The 26,743-nt window shown below is 48.4% G+C and overlaps 1 protein-coding gene across 10 annotated transcripts in view; it reads right to left on the bottom strand.

Annotated features, from left to right (window-relative positions):
- Positions 1–26,743, bottom strand: part of LOC119977318 (ubiquitin carboxyl-terminal hydrolase 35-like) — a 167,253-nt gene that overhangs the window by 84,307 nt on the left and 56,203 nt on the right. For all 10 annotated transcript variants that reach the window (XM_038818085.1, XM_038818086.1, XM_038818090.1 and 7 more), the window contains 3 exons: positions 23,000–23,135; positions 18,013–18,142; positions 8,870–8,971 (listed from right to left, as the gene is read on the bottom strand). In XM_038818085.1, coding sequence (XP_038674013.1) covers positions 8,870–8,971; positions 18,013–18,142; positions 23,000–23,135 — 368 coding nt within the window. The remainder of the gene's footprint in view (positions 1–8,869; positions 8,972–18,012; positions 18,143–22,999; positions 23,136–26,743) is intronic.

The following is a 26,743-nucleotide window of genomic DNA, read 5'->3' as shown; positions in this document are numbered from 1 at the left end:
GAGATGGTTTTTTTGGAGCAGCTTGTGACAGAGCTTACGAGGGAACAGGCAATTCTGGATATGGTGATGTGTAATTAGGAAGACTTGATTAGGGAACCTAAATGAACCCTTTGGGAGCAGTGACCACAATATGATAGAATTTATCCTGCAGTTTGAGGGGGAGAAGCTGCAGTCAGATTTAACGGTATTACAATTAAATAAGGGTAACTGCAAAGACATGAGGGAGGAGCTGGCCAGAGTTGATTGGAAAAGGAGTCTAGCAGGGAAGACAGTGGAACAGCAATGGCAGGAGTTTTGGGGGTTATTAGGGAGGCACAATAGAAATTCATCCTAAGGAGGAGGAAACATGCTAAGGCATCCATGGCTGATGAGGGAAGTCAAGGACAGCACAAAAGCTAAAGAAAAAGCATACAAAGTGACGCGGTTTAGTGAGAAGCCAGAGGATTGGGAAGCCTTTAAAAGCGAGCAGAGTGCAACTAAAAAAGCAATAAGGGAGGAGAAGATGAAGTATGAGTGCAAGCTAGCTAGTAATATAAAGGAAGATAGGAGATTTTTTTTCAATATGTAAAAGGTAAGAGAGACAAAAATAGATATTGGACCACTGGAAAATGTGGCTGGAAAAGTAATAATAGGAAACAAAGAAATGGCAGACGAACCGAATAGTTACTTTGCATCAGTCTTCGTGGTGAAAATGAAAATGAAATGAAAATCGCTTATTGTCACGAGTAGGCTTCAATGAAGTTACTGTGAAAAGCCCCTAGTCACCACATTCTGGCGCCTGTCCGGGGAGGCTGGTACGGGAATCGAACCGTGCTGCTGGCCTGCTTTAAAAGCCAGCGATTTAGCCTTGTGAGCTAAACCAGGTGGTGGAAAACACCAGTGGGATGCCAGAACTCCACGAGAACCAGGGGGCAGAGGTAAGTGCAGTGACCATTACTAAGGAGAAGGTTCTGTGGAAACTGAAAGGTCTGAAGTGGATAAGTCACCTGGACTGGATAGACTGCACCCCAGGGTCCTAAAAGAGATAGCTGAGGAAATTGTGGAGGCATTGGTGATGATCTTTCAGGAATCACTGAAGGCAGGAAGGGTCCCAGAGGACTGGAAAGTGGCTAATGTAACACCACTGTTTAAGAAGGGAGGGAGGCAGAAGATGAAAATTATAGTCCGGTTAGCGTGACTTCGGTCATTGGTAAGATTTTAGAGTCTGTTATTAACGGTGAGATTGCGAAGTACTGTTGTGGCTGCCCTCCCTGTCGCTGCTCGAGTCCCTGGGGGGGTGGCCGCCCTGGCACTGGCTGGGGGCAGGGTACGCCTGATGGGCCGGGTCGGTCGCCCTGACACTGGCTGGGGTGGTGTCTGCCTGGTGGGCCGAGACAATCGGCAGGTGGTCCTGCAAGATACAATTCAGCACGCATGGATCCCTGGAATTAATAACTTGTATGAGGAACAGTTGAGGTCTCTGGGTCTGTACTCGGAGTTTAGAAGGATGAGGGGGGATCTTATTGAAACTTACAGGATACTGCGTGGCCTGGATAGAGTGGATGTGGAGAAGATGTTTCCACTTGTAGGAGAAACCAGAACCAGAGGACACCATCTCAGACTAAAGGGACGATCCTTTAAAACAGATGAGGAGGAATTTCTTCAGCTGGAGGATGGTGAATCTGTGGAACTCTTTGCCGCAGATGGCTATGGAGGTCAAATCACTGATTGTCTTAATTGGATTGGATTGGATTGGATTTGTTTATTGTCACGTGTACCGAGGTACAGTGAAAAGTATTTTTCTGCAAGCAGCTCAACAGATCATTCAGTACATGGGAAGAAAAGGGAATTAAACAGAATTCAAGAAAATAAATGAGAATACATAATAGGGCAACACAATATATACAATGTACTACATAAGCATTGGCATCGGATGAAGCAGACATGGGTGTAGTGTTAATGAGGACAGTCCATAAGAGGGTCATTTAGGAGTCTGGTAACAGTGGGGAAGAAGCTGTTTTTGAATCTGTTCGTGCGTGTTCTCAGACTTCTGAATCTCCTGCCCGGTGGAAGAAGTTGGAAAAGTGAGTAAGCCGGGTGGGAGGGATCCTTGATTATGCTGCCTGCTTTCCCCCGGCAGCGGGAGGTGTAGATGGAATCAATGGATGGGAGGCAGGTTCGTGTGATGGACTGGGCGGTATTCACGACTCTCTGAAGTTCCTTGCGGTCCTGGGCCGAGCAGTTGCCATACCAGGCTGTGATGCAGTCCGATAGGATGCTCTCTATAGTGCATCTGTAAAAGTTGGTAAGGGTTAATGTGGACATGCCGAATTTCCTTAGTTTCCTGAGGAAGTAAAGGCGCTGTTGTGCTTTCTTGGTGATAGCGTCGACATGAGTGGACCAGGATAGATTTTTGGTGACGTGCACCCCTAGGAATTTGAAACTGCTCACCATCTCTACCTCGGCTCCGTTGAAGCTGACAGGGGTGTGTACAGTACTTTGCTTCCTGAAGTCGATGACCAGCTCTTTAGTTTTGCTGGCATTAAGGGAGAGATTGTTGTCGCTGCACCACTCCACTAGGTTCTCTATCTCCCTCCTGTATTCGGACTCGTCGTTATTCGAGATCCGGCCCACTATGGTCGTATCGTCAGCGACAGAGACAGAGATAGATAGGTTCTTGATTAATAAGGGGATTAGGAGTTATGGGGAGAAGGCAGGAGAATGGGGAATGAGAAAATACCAGCCATGATTGAATGGCGGAGCAGACTCGGTGGACTGAGTGGCCTAATTCTGCTCCTAGGTCATATGGAGTCTCACTCCATGCGGATAACCTACATCTCGAACTTTGGGACCACCACAAAAGGGATAATGAAGCTCCTGGAGGAGTTTGGAGCCTTCTCAGTTTATAAGCTTAACCTAAGATCTTCATTATGAACCCGCAGGGGAGAGGGACAGAGCTGAGAAGACGGCCATTTAAGCATGCCCAGACCAAATTCCGCTATTTGGGGATCCAAATAGCCCATGACTGGGCATGGATCCACAAATGGAACCTGATGAGTCTGGTGGAGGAAGTCAAAAAGGACCTGCAGAGGTGGGGCAACGTGAGAGGCCTGGGCCATCCGAACCTGCAGTTCTACCACTGGGCAGCCACTGCAGAAAGAGTACGGGGATGGGTCAAGGAACAGGGTAAAAAGAGTGCGGATGGAAGAGAGTTCCTGTACAAGGACATCCCTTTGAGCCCCAATCACAACCGTTCTCCCTTCATAACCCCTCCCCCTACGGATTGGCATTAACTTCGGCCCCGCTTCCTCGGAATGGCATCAACTTCGACCCCACACCCAGCCTAAAGTGCTGCCGCCACCTCATCCCACGCAGCTCATCCTCCACAAACATTTTATAAAACTCCACCGGGAAACCATCCGGCACCAGTGCCTTGTCCGTCTACATTTTCCCTATTGCTGCCCGGACTTCTTCCACCCCCACTGCTCCACCAACTCTGCCCTCTCCTCCTCTGGGATACGCCAATCCCCCCAAAAACTCCCTCACGTCCGGCTCGTCCTCCAGAAGCTCTGATTTATACAAATTCTTATAGAATTCCTCAGGTGCCTTGTTCACCTGTTCGAGGGCCACCACCGGCTCCCCTGCACCAACGCGGACCTGAACAATCTCTCTCGCAGCCGCCTGTCTGCGGAACTGGCCTGCCAACAAGCAGCTGGTCTTCTCTCCATATTCATACACGGCCTCCCTCAACTGCCGAACCGCCTTTCCCGTGGATACAAGATCAAACCTCGCCTGTAGCTCTCTTCTCCTCACCAGATCCAAATTGGATGCTCCACATATCATAGAATTTACAGTGCAGAAGGAGGCCATTCGGCCCATCGAGTCTGCACCGGCTCATGGAAAGAGCACCCTACCCAAGGTCAACATTTCCCCTTATCCCAATAACCCGGTAACCCCACCCAACACTAAGGGCAATTTTGGACACTAAGGGCAATTTATCATGGCCAATCCACCTAACCTGCACATCTTTGGACTGTGGGAGGAAACTGGAGTACCCGGAGGAAACCCACGCACACACGGGGAGGATGTGCAGACTCCGCACAGACAGTGACCCAAGCCGGAATCGAACCTGGGACCCTGGAGCTGTGAAGCCGTTGTGCTGACCACAATGCTACCGTGCTGCCCTTCCATTCACCTCCAAAATCTCCTCTACCAACCGCTGCTACTCCTCTCTTGCGTCTCTGTCCACCTGAGCCTTAAACGAGATGACCGTGCCCCTCACTACTGCTTTCTATATGTTACATACCACTGACGGCGAAACCTCCCAATTCCCATTGAACCCTACGTAATCCTCAATCAACATTTCCATTTTGATACAGAAATTTTGGTCTGCCAACAACCCCATAGAACATAGAACAGTACAGCTCAGAGCAGGCCCTTCGGCCCTCAATGTTGTGCCGAGCAAATGATCACCCTACTCAAACCCACGTATCCACCCTATACCCGTAACCCAACAACCCACCCACCCTTAACCTTACTTTTTAGGACACTACGGGCAATTTAGCATGGCCAATCCACCTAACCCGCACATCTTTGGACTGTGGGAGGAAACCGGAGGAAACCCACGCACACACGGGGAGGACGTGCAGACTCCGCACAGACAGTGACCCAGCCGGAAACCGAACCTGGGACCCTGGAGCTGTGAAGCATTTATGCTAACCACCATGCTACCGTGCTGCCCATGTTCAACCTCCACGCAGGCCTCTGAGCTATGAGCTAGTCCCTGCTCCAGGACCACATCCACCCAGAGTGGAGAATGGTCCAAGATAACAATTGCAGAATATTCTGCCTTCCTCACCCCGCCCAACAGCACCTGTCCCATAATAACAAAAAAAAAATCAATCATTGAATCACATTGTGTACTAGCGAAAAGAATGAGTACTCCCTATCCCATGGTGGCGGAAACCTCCAAGGGTCTGGTCCCCCCCCCCCCCAACCTTCGGATCCAACACCCAACATGCGACCTCCACCTACATGTCGCCACCAGAAGTCCTTGGAAATTATTATTGCAGGACCAACAACCTTGGTTGTGGCAGTAAGCACAGAAGAAACTCATTTTCACTAATATCTAGAGTCCTAGGAAGTGTTCATGTATTATGCAGAAGAACTTTCTCTTCCAGGTTCTGATTAGCCACCACCTTCTCCATCTGAAACTTCACCCTCTTACCCACCAGATTCGCTAGCCCAAGGGCCCTACTATCAAAGCCCGAATGGAACACCCGACTCATCCAACCTTTCCAAAACCTCATCTGGTCCAACACCCTCAGGTGGATCTTTTGCAACAGCACCACATCGGCTTTCAAGTTCTTCAAATGCGGGTAAACTCTCACTGGTTTCATCGGTCCCCCCCCAGCCCTAACACATTCCATGTTACCACCCGGACCGGGAGGGGTCGCTCACCCTGCCACTCCTGTTAATCATGACGACACCTGGCCCTACCCCACAGGCAGGTCTCAGCCCGACCCCTGGTCACCGTCAGCACCCTATCCCTCCCCCCTTCCCAGAAACCCCCTCGCCCAGTATTGTCTCCATCCCCCCACCATTCACATCTTTCAGGCACAGGCACAGGCACATCGAAACTAATGACTGCAGCCCCTTCCCCCACCTTGTTCCCGTTTACTAGCCAACTTACATTTGCTAGCGAGGTGGCCCTTGCCAGAGCCCCCTCACCCCCATAGAAAAAGCTAAAATCAACACCCCCACATGCAAACCTTCGAAACTCCCAAAACAGTACTCCCTCAGACACAAAAGAAGCAAAGCCCAATCAAACACTACAAAGCACCAAACCATCCCTTCCCAAACACAACTCGAGAAGAGTAAGCAACAAAAAGAAAAAAAAAAGAGAAAGATGATAAAAAATACCCAATAGAGAAAACACATACACCAAAGTCCAAACTCATTTCAGTCCCAGTCCTTCAGCTTTCACAAACACCTCCGCTTCCTTTGCAGTCTCAAAATAGAAGTTCTTGGAGTTGTCTGTGACCCTCTGCTTTGCCGGATAGACCACCCCAAACCACATGTTGCTTTTATACAAAGCCGCCTTCGCCCGAACAATGGCCGCCCACTTTCTCGCCAGTTCACCTCCCGACCTCGCCTCTCCATTCAGCTTTGCCCATCTCAGCATCTTTTCCTTCACCGGATAGCTGTGGAAGCAGGCTATCACAGCTCTATCATATAATCATAGAATTTACAGTGCAGAAGGAGGCCACTTGGCCCGTTGAGTCTACACCGGCCCCTGAAAGAGCACCCTACCTAAGCTCAGACCTCCACCCTATCTCCGTAACCCAGCAACCCACCTAACGTTTGGACACTATGGGGCCATTTAGCGTGACCAATCCACCAGAGCACCCGGGGGAAACCCATGCAGAAACGGGAAGAATGTGCAGACTCCGCACAGATAGTGACCCAAGTCGGGAATCGAACCTTAGTCCCAAGCAGTAGTGCGAACCAGTGCGCTACCGTGCCGCTCTTGGTGGCTCATTCGCCTTTGTATTTGCCCGGAGCGACTGGGTGAGCCCTGTAGAATTGGTAGAGAGAGGGGTCCTCCTCCATCAACTTGGCGAACATCTCTGCAAAATACCCAATCAGCCCTCCAGCCCCTCAGGAAGTCCCATGATCCTTAAATTCTGCCTTCGTGACCTATTCTCCAGGTCTGCCACTTTGGCTCTTGTTACACTCCACCACCCGCTGCAGCTCTTCCCCCATCGAGGTGAACTGGTCGCTGTGCTGCGACAATGCCTTCTCCACTCCCTTCAACACCTCTCCGTGCTCCTGCACCTCCATCGATGTCTTTGCCAAAGCCTCCTTCATTGGGGCAAGAGCCTCATCCACCCACTCCATGAGCAAAGTTATAATCTCCTTGCAATACTCGTCAAAGCACTTCGAAAACCGCTCAAACCTCCCCCGCCATCACTTCGGCCAGCTTATCCACCATAATGGACGCGGCCCAACTTGACAAGCCTGCACCCGCCATTTTTCTTTCTGCTGGACTCCCACCGAACTCGCCGGCAGACTTTCGCTTTCCCCCTTTTTTCATTGATTCGTTTTTAACATCCTTTGATTGCTTTAGACTTTCCCACAAATAATTATACCAAATCCTCCCCAAAAACTGGGTGCGAAAGGCCAAAAACCAAAAGCTCTAGCAGGAGCCACCCAATGTGCAACCACCACTTACATGTCGCCACTGGAAGTCCTTGGATGTTATTATTGAAGGACCAACAACCCTTGTTTGTGGCAGCAAGCACAGAATAAACTCACTTTCACCATTCACTTGAGTCCTAGGAAGTGTTCATGTGTTATGTAGAAGAATTTGCTCTTCCAAGTTCTAATTCTATGAGGAGGCTTCTTTCCCTCTACAACCCCTTTAGCATGGCATAATTACATTCAGCATTTCACTACAGAGGGAATCACAACTGTACAGTTGCATCCTATCGTTCTGTAGCAGCAAAACATAAACTTTTATTAAAATCTGGTGCCTGGAGTTTCCACCAGGTTATGTCTTCATCAAAAATCACCCAAAATCAGCTAAACAATGGAATTTAAATACCAGTTACTTCTAACATTGATCTAGTTTGTGATCTTTTGCATTAGCTGAAAAAATATCACTCTAGATGCAGATCCTACCCAGAACTGGCCATGCCCACAGATTAATTTAACCAACATTGCAAGTTTCCACAATTTGTATCTACTTTCGAGAAGGTTCTAAAAATCAAAGTTTATATAGGACATTTTTAAAGTCTCATTTAAAAAAAGAATATGTTTTAAATATTTTTGATTCACTAAGGAACTGATTACTACGCACCAACATAACTAGCACATGAATCTGTAGTTTTTAGGGTTTTTAATATACAACATGGGGTGGATTAGACAAATTCAAATGTGTACGTTTAGTGATTTCAGCTGGTGTAACCAAACTACTCTAAGTTGCCACTCAAATATTTCAAGAATGCTGTTTTTAAAAATATTTTATCCAATTGCACTTGTTTGTGGCTGATTGTTAAGTTTGGTGATATGCAAACTTACTTGAGTGAAAATGTAAGAGTAAATACATATTCTCAATCTCCATCTACCAGAGATGTAGTGGAAGCAGCATATATCATCTATAAGATGCACTGAAGCAACTTGTCAAGCCTCCTTCAACAGCATCTTCCAAACCCTGGCCTCTACTACTCACAAGGACAAAGGCAGCAGATGTGTAGGAACACCAGTAGCTGAAAGTTTTGGCATAGCCAGTAATGCCCACATCGCATGAAAGAATAAAAAAATCTTACTGTGGAAATTCTCACCCGAGGTTACTCTTTATTTTAAAGATTTCTCTTTTCAGGTTTTTGGTCAGTTTTTGGCAGCTAAACATTCGGTGAATTTACTGAAGACTGTTCTGCACAACAACATTATCCTTTGCGCTGAACTGCTCAGAATAATCTTTGCAACATACTTTATAGCTTGTTTCTATCAACTGTTCCATTTCTTCATAATTTTTCAGCTCTGTGAAGCTGAATGAAGAAGTAGGTGAAACTAAATCTGGGCCTTCAGATCTAAACTATTCAAAAGTGTTGGCCTAGAAAACTGGTGATCTAACAAAACTGCTTTAAGTATTCTACTTGGACCGTTTCAAATATTGTCCAGAAATAATTTTCAATTGCTATAAAACAATGCTTTGTTCCTACAAGTAACTCAGTTTTACTGCTAAATTCATAGTTGTCAAAGTTGTGATAATTTTTATATAATGTTAAAATCATAATCATGCTGAACAGAAGATTCAATTAAATGGTACAATAGTATTTTCATACTGCATATTCTCCGTCTCATTCCAGACAAGGCTAATACTTACCATATGGAACGCTTCTGGTGAATGTTGGAAACTAAGCAGCATATATTTCAATACATCAAGAGCTCCTGCTCTTACAATTGGATAAAATAATCTTGAGAACACCTGGAAGATAAGAAGTTAATGGTTAGTTCAAAGAAAAACAAAATAACTTGTATTGATATAGCACAGGAGGTAACAATGCATTTTACAGTCAAGGAAGTATTTTTGAAGCGTTGTCACAATGGTAACATCAGGAAACATTGGAGCCAACTTGCACACAAGAAACACTATGCAATATACTTATCATTTTTTCCCAGAAAATATAGATGTTGCATATTATTCTATTCTGGCATTTAGTTCATCATTCAACTTTGGCAATACACAACAACACTAATGGCACCAACATAACATCAACCTTGAATTGACGAGCAACCCATTTACTATTAAAGATAGATGCATTTTCATGATTTGTACCCAACAGGATCTAGACACCGACTTACTTAATTTTGAAGTCCATCATTTGGGAGAATTTTGATCCTGGGTCTGCAGAAGGATTAAACCTGCCGTTCCACCTTATAGTTGCAAATACATATTCCATACAAAAAAAAATCTCTTCTTCAGCAGTCCCACAGGATTGAGGATAATTTGCTTTCTCTCGGATTCAATGAGCTCTGAAATGGCTGATAAGTCTAATGCACGATCTGCAGCCTGCCACATTTGGGGCAGATGGTGAGTGAAGAGTTGGGTAGATGAGTTGTTTGGAGGTTTGTACTCTGCTTCCAACTTTGCCTCTGCACATTCCCAAAGTCTCTCATGTGTTGCAGAAAGGGCCTTCTCCATTCTGGTCAGTCACAAGTGAGGGTCTCGTACGAGTTGGCTTGTATGTTTGACCTCTTCAAGGATGCTTCAAGGGCATCCCTCATGCATTTCAGTTGTTCTCCAAAGTTTCTCCTGCAGTGATAGAGTTCTGAATAGAGCAGTTGCTCATAAGTATGGTGTCAGGCGTACAAGCGACACATGCCACCCAGCAGGACCGGTTTGTGCGATTAGCATCTCATGGCTGGGAAAGTTAGCTTGGGAGAGGACGCTGCTGTTGGACCTGCTTTCTTGTCACCCTGATTGGAGGATCTTGCAAAGGCACTGTTGCTGTTGATACTTTGCTTTGAGGTGTCTGCTGTATACCTACCTAAGTAATCAAAGAACACGGGAGCAGGAATTGTTGCTGCCCCGTAAACCACAATTATTGTAAGTTGGCTGAAGGTTGTGCTGGCACATTGAAGATGGTTATAAATTTTGTCACCGACATCCGTCTTCGAGAGGAGACTCCCAAGATAACATAAGAACTAGGAGCAGGGGTAGGCCAAATGGCCCCTCGAGCCTCCTCCGCCATTCAATAAGATCATGGCTCATCTTTTTGTGAACTGAACTCCACTTACCCGCCCGCTCACCATAACCCTTAATATTCCTTTACTGTTCAAAAATCTACCTGTCTTTGCCTTAAAAACATCCAACGAGGTAGTCTCAACTGCTTCACTGGGCAGGAATTCAACAGATTTACAACCCTTTGGGTGAAAAAGTTCCCCCTCAACTTGGTGCTAAATCTGCTCCCCCTTATTTTGAGGCTATGCCCCCTAGTTCAAGTTTCACACGCCAGTGGAAACAACCTCCCTGCTTCTATCTTAGCTATTCCCTTCATAATTTTATATGTTTCTATCAGTAACATTTTCCCCCTCATTTTTCTAAATTCCAATGGCTCTAGTCCCAGTCTACTCAGTCTCTCCGCATATGCCAATCCTCTCAACTCCAGAATCAAACTGGTGAATTTCCTCTGCACTCCCTCCATGCCAGTACATACTCCAGGTGTGGCCTCACCAGCACCCTATTCAGCTGCAACATAATATCGCTGCTTTTAAACCCCATCCCTCTAGCAATGAACAACAAAATTCCATTTGCCTTTCTAATTACCTAAGGCACCTGCAAACCAACGTTTTGCGATTTATGCACAAGGACACCCAGGTCCCGCTGCCAGACAGCGTGCTGCAATTTTTTACCATTTAAATAATAGTCCATTTTGCTGTTATTCCTACCAAAATGAATGGCCTCACATTTACCAACATTGTACTCCATCTGCCAGACCTTTTTTTAAAAAATAATTTTTATTGCGATTTTTGAAAAATGTATAACAACAGAATAATAACAATAACAATAATAAACACCCCCTGGCACCCATAACAACGCATATAACGAACCCCCCCCCAACCCAATAAACAAAATAAATTAACAATAAATTAAATTAACATAAACAATGCCCCCCTGAAACCCCCCCTCCCCCCCCGGGTTGCTGCTGCCGCTGGCCTAGTTCCCGATCTTAGAGCCAGAAAGTCGAGGAAAGTCTGCCACCGCCTAAAGAACCCTTGTACCGACCCCCTCAGGGCGAATTTGACCTTCTCCATCTTAATGAATCCCGCCATGTCATTGATCCAGGTCTCCACGCTTGGGGGTCTCGCATCCTTCCACTGCAACAAGATCCTCCGCCGGGCTACTAGGGACGCAAAGGCCAAAACACCAGCCTCTTTCGCCTCCTGCACTCCCGGCTCCACCCCAACCCCAAATATCGCGAGTCCCCAGCCTGGCTTGACCCTGCACCCTACCACCCTCGACACCGTCCTCGCCACCCCCTGCCAGAATTCCCCCAGTGCCGGGCATGCCCAAAACATATGGGCATGGTTCGCTGGGCTCCCCGAACACCTAATGCACCTGTCCTCACCCCCAAAAAACCTGCTCATCCTCGTCCCAGACATATGAGCCCTGTGCAGTACCTTGAACTGGATGAGGCTAAGCCTCGCACATGAAGAGGAGGAGTTCACCTTCTCCAGGGCGTCCGCCCATGTCCCCTCCTCAATCTGCTCCCCCAGCTCCACTTCCCACTTAGCCTTCATCTCCTCTACCGACGCCTCCTCCACCTCCTGCATCACCCGGTAGATGTCAGACACCTTCCCATCCCCGACTCACACCCCCGAGAGCACCCTATCCCTTACCCCCCGCGGGGGCAGCGAAGGGAACCCCTCCACCTGCCGCCTAGCAAACGCCTTGACCTGAAGGTACCTGAACATATTCCCGGGGGGAGCTCAAACTTCTCCCCCAGCTCACCCAGGCTCGCAAACCTCCCGTCAATGAACAGGTCTCCCAACTTCCTTATGCCCACCCTGTGCCACCCCAGGAACCCGCCATCAATGTTCCCTGGGACAAACCGGTGGTTCCCCCGCAGCGGGGCCTCCACCGAGCCCCCCACTTCCCCCCTGTGTCGCCCCCACTGCCCCCAAATCTTGAGGGTAGCCGCCACCACCGGGCTCGTAGTGTACCTCATTGGAGGGAGCGGCAACGGTGCCGTTACCAGTGCCTTCAGGCTCGTGCCTCCACAGGACGCTATCTCCATCCGTTTCCATGCTGCCCCCTCCCCATCCATTACCCACTTGCGTACCATCGAGACATTAGCCGCCCAATAGTACCCAGAGAGGTTGGGCAGCACCAGCCCCCCTCTACCCTGCCGCACTCCAAAAAGACCCTCCTCACCCTCGGAGTCCTGTGCACCCAAACAAATCCCGTGATGCTGCTGTGCACCCTCCTAAAAAAGGCCCTCGGAATAAAAATGGGGAGGCACTGGAACAAAAACAAAAACCTCGGGAGCACCGTCATTTTAACGGACTGTACTCTACCCGCCAACGACAGCGGCTGCATGTCCCACCTTTTAAACTCCTCCTCCAGCTGCTCCACCAACCTAGTAAAATTAAGCTTATTGAGAGTCTCCCAACTCCTAGCCACCTGAACCCCCAGGTACCTAAAACTCCTCACTGCCCTTTTTAGCGGGAGCCTACCAATCCCCTCCTCCTGATCTCCTGGGTGTACAACAAACAGCTCACTCTTGCCCAGGTTCAACTTATAGCCCGAGAAACTCCCAAACTCAGCAAGAATCTCCATCACCTCCGGTATTCCCCCCACCAGGTCTGCTACATACAGCAGCAAGTCATCTGCATAAAGCGACACTCGGTGCTCCTACCCACCCTGCACCAGACCCCTCCACCTCCACGACTCCCTGAGCGCCATGGCCAGAGGCTCAATTGCCAACGCAAAAAGCAAGGGGGACAGAGGGCACCCTTGCCTCGCCCCACAGTAGAGCCTGAAGTACTCGGACCTCCTCCCATTTGTCGCTACACTCGCCATCGGGGCCTCGTACAGCAATCTCACCCATTTAATAAACCCCTCCCCGAACCCGAAACTCTCTAACACCTCTCAAACACTGATGCGCCAGCATCCTGCTCGCCTTCTCTCCATATTCATAGACCGCTCCCTCCGCCTTCCTCCACTGTGTCTCCACCTTTCTGGTGGTCAATAAATCAAACTTGGCCTGCAAGCTATGCCGCTCCCCCAGCAATCCCTCCTCCGGGGCCTCCGCATACCTCCTATCTACACTCAGAAGCTCCCCCACCAGTCTCTCCCTCTCCCTTCTCTCCCTATGGGCTCGGATGGAGATCAGCTCCCCCCTAATCACTGCCTTCAGAGCCTCCCACACCATCCCCACCCGGACCTCCCCAGTATCATTGGCCTCGATGTACCTCTCAATACATCCACGGACCCTCCTGCACACCTCCTCATCAGCCAACAGCCCCACGTCCAGATGCCAAAGCGGGCGCTGGTCCCGCACCTCCCCCATCTCCAGATCCACCCAATGCGGAGCATGTCCGAAATTGCTATAGCCGAATATTCGGCATCCTCCACCCTCGGTACCAGCCCCCTACTCAGGACAAAAAAATCAATGCGGGAATAAACCCTGTGCACGTGGGAGAAAAAAAAAAAAGAGTACTCCCGAGCCCTCGGCCTCCCAAACCTCCAGGGATCCACCCCTCCAATCTGGTCCATAAACCCCCTCAACACCTTGGCCGCTGCTGGCCTCCGGCCTGTCCTAGAACTAGAACGATCCAGTGGGGGATCCAGCACGTATTGAAGTCCCCCCCCCCATGATCAGGCCCCCCGCCTCCAGGTCAGGAATGTGGCCCAACATACCAGCATCATCCCAATTTGGGGCATACACATTTACCAACACCACCCTCTTCTCCCTGCAGCTTACCGCTCACCATCACATATCTGCCGCCACTATCAGCCACCACCTCAGACGCCTCAAATGCCACCCTCTTCCCCACCAGGATCGCCACTCCCCGTTCTTTGCGTCGAGCCCTGAATGGAAAACTTGCCCCACCCACCCCTTCCTCAGACGAACCTGGTCCGCCACCTTCAGGCGAGTCTCCTGAAGCATGGCCACATCGGCCTTCAGCCCCTTCAGATGCGAAAACACCCGGGCCCGCTTCACCGGCCCATTCAACCCCCGCACGTTCCATGTGATCAGCCGGATCAGGGGGCCCCCCGCCCCCCTCCCCCGTCGACTAGCCATAGCCCATCGACTGCTCGCCCCTGGCCAGCACCCCCCACTCGGCCCATTTCCCATGGCGATAGAACCTCACCCCGACCCCCCCGACCCCCCCCCAGCTCCTCCCTGGCCAATCCAGCAGCAACCCGGTATTATCCCCCCCCCTTCCCCCAAGGCTAGGACCCCTCCTAGCCGCGACGCTCCCTCCATAGTACTCCCGTGAGCCAGCTGACTTCTGCTGACCCTGGCAGCTCTCGCCCTAACTCCGACCCCCCCCCCCCCCGCAGCAGCTCCTTGGCACCGCTCCAGCGCGGGAAAACGGAACTGATATCCACGCCCCTGGCCTCCAACTCCACCCCCCTCGTCCCGCAGCGCAGTAAACCAGAGGAAAGCCCGCGCTTTCCCACTGCCCCACCCCACCCCCTCAACGCAGCTCCCAAATAGCAGTCCCAACCCATCCACCACCCCCGTACAAACAAAAACAGAACAACCACAGACCCCAACACCCCCCTTAAAACACAAAACCATAACCAACATCATTCGAAAGCGGAAAAAAAAACCAAACAGAAAAGCCAGCAACAGCATAAGCAGTGATACAAAAAAACACCCCACAGTCCCCAACCCCAAGTTTGAGTCCAACGTTTCAGCCTGCACAAAGGCCCACGCTTCCTCCGGGGACTCAAAATAGTGATGCTGGTCCTTGTAGGTGACCCACAAGCGCGCAGGCGGCAGCATGCAGAATTTCACCTGCCTGCTGTGGAGCACCGCCTTCGTCTGGTTAAACCCGGCTCTCCGCTTGGCCACCTCCGCACTCCAGTCCTGGTAGATACGCACTACTGAATTCTCCCACTTGCTGCTCCTCCAGTCCTGGTAGATACGCACTACTGAATTCTCCCACTTGCTGCTCCTCACCTTTTTGGCCCATCGCAGAACACACTCCCTGTCACTGAACCGATGGAACCGCACCAGCACCGCCCGCGGGGGTTCATTCGCCTTAGGCCTCCTGGCCAGTACTCTGTGGGCCCCCTCCAGCTCCAGGGGTAGATAACATAGAATTTACAGTGCAGAAGGAGGCCATTCGGCCCATCGAGTCTGCACCGGCTCCCGGAAAGAGCACCCTACCCAAGGTTAACACCTCCACCCTATCCCCATAACCCAGCAACCCCACCCAACACTAAGGGCAATTTTGGACACGAAGGGGAATTTATCATGGCCAATCCACCTAACCTGCACATCTTTGGATTGTGGGAGGAAACCCACGCACACACGGAGATGTGCAGACTCCGCACAGACAGTGACCCAAGCCGGAATCGAACCTGGGACTCTGGAGCTGTGAAGCGATTGTGCTATCCACAATGCGTATGCCTTCTTGACTACCTTCTCCACCTGTGTTGCCCCTTTCAGTGACCTGTGGACTGTACACCTAGATCTCTCTGACTTTCAATACTCTTGAGGGTTCTACCATTTACTGCATATTCCCTACCTGCATTAGACCTTCCAAAATGCATTACCTCACATTTGTCCGGATTAAACTCCATCTGCCATCTCTCCGCCCAAGTCTCCAAACGATCTAAATCCTGCTGTATCCTCTGACAGTCCTCATCGCTATCCGAAATTCTACCTACCTTTGTGTCGTCTGCAAACTTACTAATCAGACCAGTTACATTTTCTTCCAAATCATTTATATATACTACGAACAGCAAAGGTCCCAGCACTGATCCCTGCAGAACACCACTAGTCACAGCCCTCCAATTAGAAAAGCACCCTTCCATTGCTACTCTCTGCCTTCTATGACCTAGCCAGTTCTGTATCCACCTTGGCAGCTCCACCCTGATCCCGTGTGACTTAGCCTTTTGTGCCGGTCTACCATGAGGGACCTTGTCAAAGGTCTTACTGAAGTCCATATAGACAACATCCACTGTCCTACCTGCATCAATCATCTTTGTGACCTCTTCGAAAAACTCTATCAAGTACGTGAGACACGACCACACCTTCACAAAACCATGCTGCCTCTCACTAATACATCCATTTGCTTCCAAATGGGAGTAGATCCTGTCTCGAAGAATTCTCTCCAGTAATTTCCCTACCACTGACATAAGGCTCACCGGCCTGTAGTTCCCTGGATTACCCTTGCTGGATTATCCTTGATGGCGGAAAGATAAGTAGGTTGTGAAGAGGACATAAGGAGACGACAAAGGGTTATGGTTAGGTTAAATGAGTGGGATAAGATCTAGAAAATGGAACATAATTTGAGAAAGTGTGAAGTTGTCCTATTTGTAAGGAGAAATTTTTTTTAACTTATCAAAATGGTCAGAGCTTGCAGAGCTCTGAGGTGCAAGGGATCTCAAAAGGGTGTCTTAGTGCATGAATCACTAAGACAGAAATGGGGAGAAATATTTTCTTAGAAGATCATGAGTCTTTGGAACACTTCCTCAAAAGGCAGTGGAAGCAGAGGCTTTGAATATCTTTAAGGTAGAGGTAGATAGATTCTTAATAAGCAAGGGGGTAAAAAGTTATTGGGGGTAGGCGGCAATGTAGAGTTGAGGTTACAATTAGATCATCCATGATATCACTGAATGGCGGAACAGGCATGAGGGGGACAAGTGGTCCACTCCTGCTCCTAATTCATATGTTCAACTTTGTCAACTGCAAAGTCTTTAAGAGTATACCTCTCAAATTTAGCTGCCCTCAAATTTGCCACTATCCTCCACCGACTCCACATTAACAAGCATGCCTTATCCTCACCAACTAAACAACCACAACCCGTATTTCAGTGAAAATCTAGGCCAAACAAGCCTGTGCCATCTTCTTTATTTTCTTCATTGCAATACTACACCGCACCTGCAGAAAACTAACTACAGGCATGGAGATAATCTACAGGACAGATGGAAAAACGTTCAATCTTCACTGCCTTAAATCCAAAATCAAAACCACTCTACTTCATAGAGCTTCAGTGTGCAGATGATGCTTATGTGTGCGCTCACTCAGAAACTGAGCTCCAGATCATTGTCAACTCATTTCCAAAGCATATTTGAAAATATGCTGCAACCAAAGATAGATGCTTGGATGAATATTTTGTAAATCAACTGAGGAAACACATTCAAATATTTTCACTGGAAATAAAGCAGGTGGACTGAAACATTTCCATGGCTGTTCAATTGTGTGCTGTTTTGTTCTCCTTGACACAATGTCTAAACAATTCCACATCAGAAATGACTTAGGCCACATCCCGAGCAAAGCCGTTTAAGCCTGCTTCAAAATGCTTTTACTGAAATTTTAGAAAAAAGATCAACTACATCATCACTCTAATTCCCTCCCAAATAAATTCATACATGAGCCATCCGAACAACGTCTTGCAGCAAAACTGGCAATTAGGTTCTGAATCCTGAGCTGGGAGCGTACGTAATTAGAGTACAGTCAGGCTACTCAAAAAACTATTCAAAACATAAACCTGACATCTTTGATTACCAGAAGAGTTTATCCCATTAGTCTGCACAAAAGTTAGGTCAAGATCCTGGGAATTTTGAAGTTGTAATAACTACCTTGATCTACAATGCTGCATGACATTTCTTCGTGTTATGGTATTTTGATCTCAAATAATTTCAGAATGACTAATGAGGTTAAACTGACCTGTTTCAGACTGTTATGTCATTGTGGGTTTTTTGTGTTTGTTGGATTTTCTTTTTATATGTTAAAATTATAAATGCCTTAATAAAATATTTTCCAAAAAAAAGAAACTGACCTGTTCAATTTTTGAAAGTGTGACTTCAATCAAAATGCTGAACTTTTTCACTGCAGCCAATCCTTTCAGCAAGCCAATAATCCATTTGTCTATGTTTCTGGCTAATGGCCATGAAAGCCAATCAACCATACTGCAATTTTAAAAAATGAGGAATTCCTATCAGGTTAAAAATGCCAAACATATCTGAATGAAAGGATAGACTCTCTTAAAATAAAATCCACCTTTATAATCTAAAGTAGTGTTCTAAAATGCTATTTTTAAACATCCTTTTCACTTATATCTAGGAAATAGTGAACATTAGAAGCAAAACAAGTGAAATAAACTAAGTTATAAATAATTTATTGTACTCTTCCAAAGTTTCTATCATTGTAAAAAAAATTAAATAAAATATCTATAGTAAGTGTCGGGACAGAGTAATTGTCCATAGTAACCCAAGGATTGACAGAAATCAACACTGAATGGTCTAAAGAAAAAAATGTGACCATTATGGATAATACAGAATAACATTGTCACAATTAATATCAAGATTAATACTACAAATGGGAATCGCTGAAAATTAAGTGTTCAGGAATTGAAGTTGTTTAGAACACAGTAAGCTTTGATTTTAAAAACCTCATGATTGTATGAGGAAGGACAAACTGAAAGGGATAAAGACTTCCACTTGAGGTCTTTGTAAAGAATGCAGCTACAATTAATTTAATAGGAAGTATGAAGAGTATTTAGAGATTAGAAAGGACAAGAGAGGAAACCACAGGTAGAGACAATTGCTGTACCAATATAATACTGTTAAAGAGAGAGGTAACAGTTTTGGTAAAGAAAAACTGAAAGGGGGTCAAGCCCCATCACCGATAGAGTAGAAACGAACTAAATAGCTTAAATATAGCTTTGGTGAGAGATTTACATATTGGTAACCTGAACTATACCTTTTCACACCTTGTCCGAAGCTCTAGAGAGAACAAGGCATAAATGAAAATGTTTAGAGCAGAGTACTAAATCTGTCTATCGCGGTGAGGCAGGTGCAAAATCCCACGAGAATCCAAAAACGCAAGTTTCACCGGTGAGATTGCGTTTTGATTTTCCCTGCTCCTTGCTGGTGACGTAATAAAGGGCATGAACATCATATAAATAAATGATAATGCTTTAAAAGAGCTTTCCCACCATTTCATTCTCCCACATTAGGATCCCACATCGGAGAGGTTTACAACAGGTTTTGCAAAATGTGAATCAGGCAAAGGGAACCCACTGTGGTGTACAGATCAGTAGAGGAGGGAGGCGCTAGGAGGAGAGAGACACATGCCTGGGCAACATCCTGGAACTCTGGCACTGCCCCACTGTCAGGGGAAGTTCCCGGGGGGGGGGGGGATTCTTTGGGTTTTTAATAAAAATCGGAGGTTGGGGTGCTCTTTACAAAAGACATAGCAAACTCGGATTCCCAAAGTTGCACATCTTTCTGGCCCCGCCAGTGTGATGGAATGAGCCACCTAGCAGAATGTTTATGCATCATCTTCTGGGTCATCTGGCGAGAAAGGCCAGCTGTTGGGTGGCACAGTGGAGCAGTGGGTAGCACTGTTGCCTCACAACGCTGAGAACCCGGGTTCGATCCCGACTCACTGTCCGTGCGGAGTTTATACATTCTCCCAGTGTCTGCGTGGGTTTCACCCCCACAACCCAATAACGATGTGCAGGGTAGGTGCATTAGCCATGCTAAATTGCCCCTTAATTGGAACATTTTGTTTAAAAAAGGCCGGCTGTGCAGACAGCATGATTGTTTTCTCGCCTCAGCCAGAACATGCTGCAAAGATGGGAAAATTCTTCCCAAGAACCTTTCGTATTTTCAAAGAATCAATTTAACACAAGTTAAATATTCTTTATCCGAAGTGTGTATCGGATTTGGAATTTTTCGGATTTCAGAATATACACCGCATGTGCAGCACGCGTTGGGAACTGCGCATCACTCGGGAGCCTCATGGGATTTCCCACTAATGACGGTATGCTGGTACTTGAAAAAAATGCGCAAAAAAAACTTGTAAGAATGGCTGTTACACGACTTCCGGTGGCGGCAATGCGGAGCTAAGCCGCACGTTTGGCAGCTCCCACTTAAAACGGACTTTGGGGCTCTTTTCAGGGCCCCCAACGGAACTTTGTCGGCAAATTCCGACATGGGAAGAGGACAGGAGTCAATCCCTACGGTCCTGTGGTCCGGACCAGGAGTGGGGTAAGAAGAAAAACGGTGGAAGCACCCCTGGAAAAGCGGGGGAAGAAAAACAAAATGGCGGCCGACGGAGCCCTCGAGGAGTGGAGGAAGTGGGCGCAGGAGCAGCAGGAGACTCTGCTGCGCTGCTTCCAGGAGCTTAAGGTGGAGCTGCTGGAGTCGTTGAAGGTTACCACCAGAGAGCTGATGGAGGCTCAGACAGCCCAGGGGGCCACGATCCGGGAGCTGCAGAAGCAGGCCTCCGAAAGGGAGGAAGAGGCCGTGGCCGTCACGGGGAAGGTGGAGATGCACAAAGCGCTCCATAAAAGGTGGCAGGAGCGGTTCGAGGAGCTGGACAACCGGTCGAGGCGGAAGAATTTGTGGATCCTGGGCCTCACGGAGGGGCTGGAGGTGTCGGACCTGGCGGCCTATGTGGTTGTTATGTTGAACTCGCTGATGGGGGCTGGGTCCTTCCAGGGGCCCCTGGAGTTAGAGGGGGCCCATAGAATTCTGGCTAGGAGGCCCAAGCCGAACGAGCCGCGGCGGGCGGTGTTGGTGCGGTTTCATCGGTTCGTGGATCGTGAGTGCGTGCTCCGGTGAGCCAAGAAGAAGCGGAGCAGCAAGTGGGAGAACACGGAGGTGCGGATCTTCCAGGACTGGAGTGCGGAGGTGGCGAAGCGGAGGGCCGGGTTCAACCGGACAAAGGCGGTGCTCCACAGACGGAGCGTGAAGTTTGGCATGTTGCAGCCGGCGCGTCTGTGGGTCACCTATAAGGATCGGCACCATTATTTTGAGTCCCCGGAGGAGGCGTGGGCCTTTGTGCAGGCCGAGAAACTGGACTCAAACCGAGGGTCTAAGATGGGGGATGTTGTATAATAATGTACTTGTATTTGCTCTGTTTAATGTAAGATGTGGGTTGGCCTTAGGGTGGGTGGGGTGATGTCGCTATGTCTTTTTTGTATGGGTTTTTTGTATGGGTCTGGTGGACGGGTTCGGGCAGGGGGGTAAATGGGGAGTTCGGGGAGCTGGTGGGGGGGACTGACAATGGGAGTTGCCCAAGAGGAGGTGGGGCTGGGCAGGGCGAAAGCGCGGGCTTTTCTAGGGTTTCCCGCGCTGTGAGATGGTGGGGGCGGAGTCGGGGCTGAGAAGCGCGGGCCGTTGCTGGCTGTTTTCTTTTCCCGCGCAAGAGCCGGGGGGGGGGGGGGGGGGGGGGGGACCCGCTGATGGGCACAAAGGAGGAGGGGTAGTCCCACATGGGGAGGAGTCGGAGGTAGGGCGGGAGTCGCTGGGGTCAGCAGAAGTTAGCTGGTTCACGGGAGTGCTATGGAGGGAGGGGCGCGGCTAGGAGGGGTCCTAGCCTGGGGGGGGGGGGTACTGGGTTGCTGCTGAAATGGTCAGGAAGGAGCTGGAGGATGCAGGGGGTGCTGGAGGGGGAGTTGCCGCCGTGGGGAACTGGCAGAGCGGGGGACGCTGGCCGGTGGTGGGCAAGGGATGGGTTATGGCTAATCGGCAGGGAAGGGGGGAAGGGAGCCCTCTGATCTGGCTGATGACCTGGAATGTGGGCTGAATGGGCCGGTCAAACGGGCCCGGGTGTTTGCGCACTTGAAGGGGCTGAAGGCGGATGTGGCCATGCTCCAAGAGACACACCTGAAAGTGGCGGACCAGGTTCGGCTGAGGAAGGGATGGATGGGCCAAGTATTTCGCTCAGGGCTGGATGAGAAGAGTCGGAGGGTGGCGATCCTGGTGGGGAAGAAGGTGACGTTTGAGGCGTTAAATGTGGTGGCTGACAGTAGCGGGAGGTATGTGATGGCGAGTGGTAAGCTGCAGGGGGAACGGGTGGTGTTGGTGAATGTTTACACCCCAAATTGGGACGATGCGGGGTTTATGCGGCGTATGTTGGGCCTATTCGAGGATCGATTTTTTTGTCCTGAGCAGGGGGCTGGTTTCGAGGTTGGAGGATGTGGAATACTCCGCCATTGCCATTTCAGATCATGCCCCGCACTGGGTGGACCTCGGGCTGGGAATATGGGGAGAAGGCGAGCAGGATGCTGGCACACCATCTCCGAAAGCGGGACGCGGCCAGGGAGATTGGGGGAGTGATGGATAGAGCTGGGGAGGTGGTGCGGAGGGGTAGATGTTAATAGGGTCTTCAGGGACTTCTATGGGGAACTGTACCGGTCGGAATCCCCCGGTGGAGGGGGGTGGAATGGGACTCATGAACAATGGCCTCGTCATATATAACATAAGTAAGCTGTTGAACTGCAGCGTGCATCTCAGCAGACTTGGACCTACCACAAAGGAAGGTGGTTATGGCTGTTGGAGGCCAACAAGTAGGGTCCAAGGCACAACCATTTTCAGTTGTTTCAATGGTCTTCCGTCGACCACAAAAGGCAGAAGTGAGGGTGTTCACTGATGATTGCAGTGTTCAGTACCATTCACAACTCCTCATATAATGAGCTAACTTGTGTCCATATGCACTTAAGGCCTATATTCAGGCTTGAATTGATAAGTGGCAAGAAACATTAAGTAATATTCATGCACATTAGTGTCAGGTAATGTTGTTGTTATTGTCCATGATTTACAAGGCACAAGTCAAATTCTAATGGAATGCGCATTACCTCCCCTTTTTGAAATCACAAATTCAGTACATGGTGGTGGAAGGTGGGAAGGCGGGGGCAGTGAAGTTACTTATGGGAGTTCTGTATCTTACCAGTCAAGGTCCAACATTTAATACTGCAGCATAATTTTCCTCTACTTTGTATTTAAATTGATCTGAACTATGCAAAGAAATCTTACTTGGTTAAAGCAGTCATCAACTCTTTATCTGTAATGGAATCATCATTGGTCAAGTTTCGAATTACCCCATCCATGAGTTCTAAGGGAACATACTGGACAACAGTGGCCAATGCATTTGATGGCCCCTCAGATCCTTCTGTAAAAATTCAGAACAACAAATAAATAAAGTTCTTTCAAATCGTGGTTCTAATAGCACTTTAACCACAATTCCAACCAAGAAGCATTTAGGAAAAACTTAATATCTTTTTACTTTATGGATCTGCAATTATCATTCATTATACAGCATATATTTTGTTAAAGTACAGTTCAGGAAACTCCTCTTATTTGCTTCAGGACATGACACCATGAAATATTCAAATCTTCAAACCATATTGCATATCCACATTTAGTCTGTTTTGTTCCTTAGTCATTTGTGCAGTGGCAGACAAAACTATCGGCATTCGTACAATTTTCAGGATTTACAGAACTATTGCAGACAAACTTAAAAAATGGTTACCAATTAATTATAATTTTTGCCCCTATTTATCATACTGAAAGGTGATGGTGGGGGGGGGATGGGAAGCAAAATAAATGTTCAGTTCTATGTGTAGGTTGTGTTGTTGAGCATTTTTTTACTTCCGTAGTCATCTGTACTAAAAATATTGTTATAGTCAGATCCCAACAGTTGCTACTACACTGGACCAGAACCACAACCTTTTTTTTCATTTTAAGACTGTACGGAAAGATCAATTCGCTCCAGTAGTGATTGCATAAGAAACAGGGCTTGGTTATTTTTACAAACAAAACTTTATTAAAACAATATTTAAACTTTTAAACTTCAAACCTAAACAAAAACAGCTTACATGTATCTCTTAACCCAAACACACGATTTCCCATTAAACGGCACATAACATGAACAAACAGCTAGCAACACAACTCAAGCAGGCAGGGAAAAATGATACTTGCATTTACAGAACATGGTCAGGATTCTCCGTCGGCCGACACCAGATTCAAAAAGCATGACTGGCCGGAGAATCAGTTCCAACGGCGAAATTGCGGCAGGCGCCGATTTCAAATTTTCCGTCGCCTCGACAGCGGCATCAATGTGTTCCAGAACACAGGTACAGTAAACACTGTTGGCATATCATTAGAGGGCCCCACCCTGTATTCTCCTGCAGTGTTTACTGTGTCTGCATTCCGGACTGCATTGATGCCGCTGTCGAGGTGATGGAGAATTGTGATTTGGCGTCAAATTGGCGCCCTGTGCATTCCCTCACCGTGAGGGCCCTATACAATATCTTGATCCAACCAACAAACCCCGGCCCCAAACCAAACAGCCCGGTAATTCAAAAAGGTACTCCCACTCAACCCAGTCAAATACCTTCGCCACGTCCATAGATGTTATCATCTCCATTCCTGACCCATCGAGGGAATCATCACCACATTCAATAGCCTCCTCAAGTTCGATGGCAACTGTCGCCCCTTCACGAACCCCGTTTGATCCTTGGGCATCACCCCCGGCACACAAACCTTCGATGCTGGGTCCTGGGGCCGTCCTGTACTATCCAGATCTCGTCCTGCCTCATTTGAAGGGTCGGACAAGATGGGATCATCTCGATTTCCAGGCTCATGAGCTCTTGGCTTGAGGAATGGATCAGAGAGAGGACCTATTCTAACCCAAGCGGTGGTATGGGAAGCTTTGAAGGCGATGGTGAGGGAGGAGGTAATATCGTTTAAGGCTAAGGTGGATAAAGAGGAGGGTGGAGCAGCTGATGGATGAGATGTTGGAGGTGGACAGCAGGACACAGGGGATGCAGACCCAGCACTTTTAGATAGGAGGGATCTGCTTATTGTTTTACAAGTTCGGAAGGTGTTTTATACATTTTATTCATTTATTTTATTCATTTAATTTTTTTTTCATTTATTTTATTCATTTTTTTTTTACAAGTTCGAGGGGGTTTTATTTGATAAAATTTTACAGGAAAAAAATGCAGAACTTTGGACACTGGAAGGCTTCACCTTCATCCAACAGGTTCCATTGGAGGAGCGTGTACGAGGGCCAAAGGGACCCAAAACCATTTCCTCCATTTTTGTCAGCAGCAAACAAGGTAAGAGAAAATGGTGGGTCGTGAAGGTCGGCTGTCGTGGGTCGCGAAGGTCAGTCGGGTTGGGTCCCAAAGGTTGGCCGGTTGGTAAAATGGGTCCCCGGAAAAAAAATTTGAAGAACACTGCCTGACAGGACGCTACCTCCATTCGCTCCCACACCGACCCCTCCCCCACTACGATAAACTCACCGCCCAGAAATAATTAATAAAATTTGGAAGGACCACGCCCCCCCCCATCGCGTGCCCCCGTTCCAAAAGGACCTTCTTTCACCCTCGGGGCCTTACCAGCCCATACAAAACCAGAGATCACCATGTTCATCTGCCCAAAAAATGGGTTAGGGATAAAAATTGAAAGACATTGAAACACAAATAGCAATCTCGTGAGGACTGTCATCTTTACAGTCTGTACCCTCCCTTCCAATGACAGCGGGAGCATGTCCCACCTGCAGAAGACCCCTTTCATTTGCTCACTAATCCTGCTCAAATTTAACTTATGGAGCTGACCCCAGTCCCTTGCCACCTGGATATCCAGGTATCCAAAACTCCTTCCCACCACTTTAAACGGTAACTCTCTCCCTCAGTCTTCTCTACTGCCCTCGTGCCTGGATCGCAAACACCTCACTCTTACCCATGTTTAATTTGTAGCCCGAGAAACTATCAAATTCCTCCAATATCTCCATGATCCCAGCCATTCCCCCAATGGGTCTGTTATGTAGAGGAGCAAGTCGTCTGCATAGAGTGAACCCCCATGCTCCACTCCCCCTACACTATCCCCCGCCAGATGTTCGATGACCTAAGCGCCATTGTCAAAGGCTCTATGGCCAGAACAAACAGTAGTGGGGAGAGTGGACGCCCCTGTTTCGTCCCCCTACACAAACTAAAATATTCTGACCGAACCCGGTTGGTCCTTACATTCACCACCGGTGCCTAATATAACAGCCGAACCCAGTCAACGAATCCCTGCCCGAACTCAAACCTTCCCAGGACATCCCACAGATACTTCACTCTACCCAGTCAAAGGACTTTTCTGCATCCATGGCTATCACCACCTCACCCTCACGCCCCTCTGCTGGCATCATTATCACATTTAAGAGCCATCAAATGTTGGACGTCAGGTGATGTCCCTTCACAAACCCTGTCTGTTCCTTCCCTATCACCTCCAGGACACAATCCTCTATGCACGTAACCAAGATCTTTGCCAACAATTTTGCATCCACATTTAAAAGAGAGATCGGCCTATACGATCCTTATGTATCCCCGAATGGCCTCACTCACCTGCGCCACACACCTCGTCCTCCGCTAGCAGCCAAACATCTCAACTCCATTGCGGCCGCTGGGTCTTTCCTTTGCTCACTTGCAGGTCTACCCAGTGTGGGGTGGGGTCTGACACTACAATTGCTGAATATTCAGTATCCACCACCTCAGCCAGCAGCATTTTGTCCATCACAAAGAAATCTAACCGGGAGTACACCTTATGCACATGGGAGTAGAATGAAAACTTACTCCTTGGCCTCCCAAATCTCCACAGGTCCACCCCTCCAATGTGGAATGTTGTGTTTCCGGAGTTTCATAGTAGCTGGTATAAACGGAACCCCCCCCAGCCGGGGTGGAGGATATGAAATGTTTTCTGGGGGGTAGGGTGGGGCTGGAGTTTCCGAGG

Source organism: Scyliorhinus canicula, chromosome 14 (genome assembly GCF_902713615.1).
Source record: "Scyliorhinus canicula chromosome 14, sScyCan1.1, whole genome shotgun sequence".
Lineage (NCBI taxonomy): Eukaryota > Metazoa > Chordata > Chondrichthyes > Carcharhiniformes > Scyliorhinidae > Scyliorhinus > Scyliorhinus canicula.
This window is presented reverse-complemented; position numbering and strand designations above follow the sequence as displayed.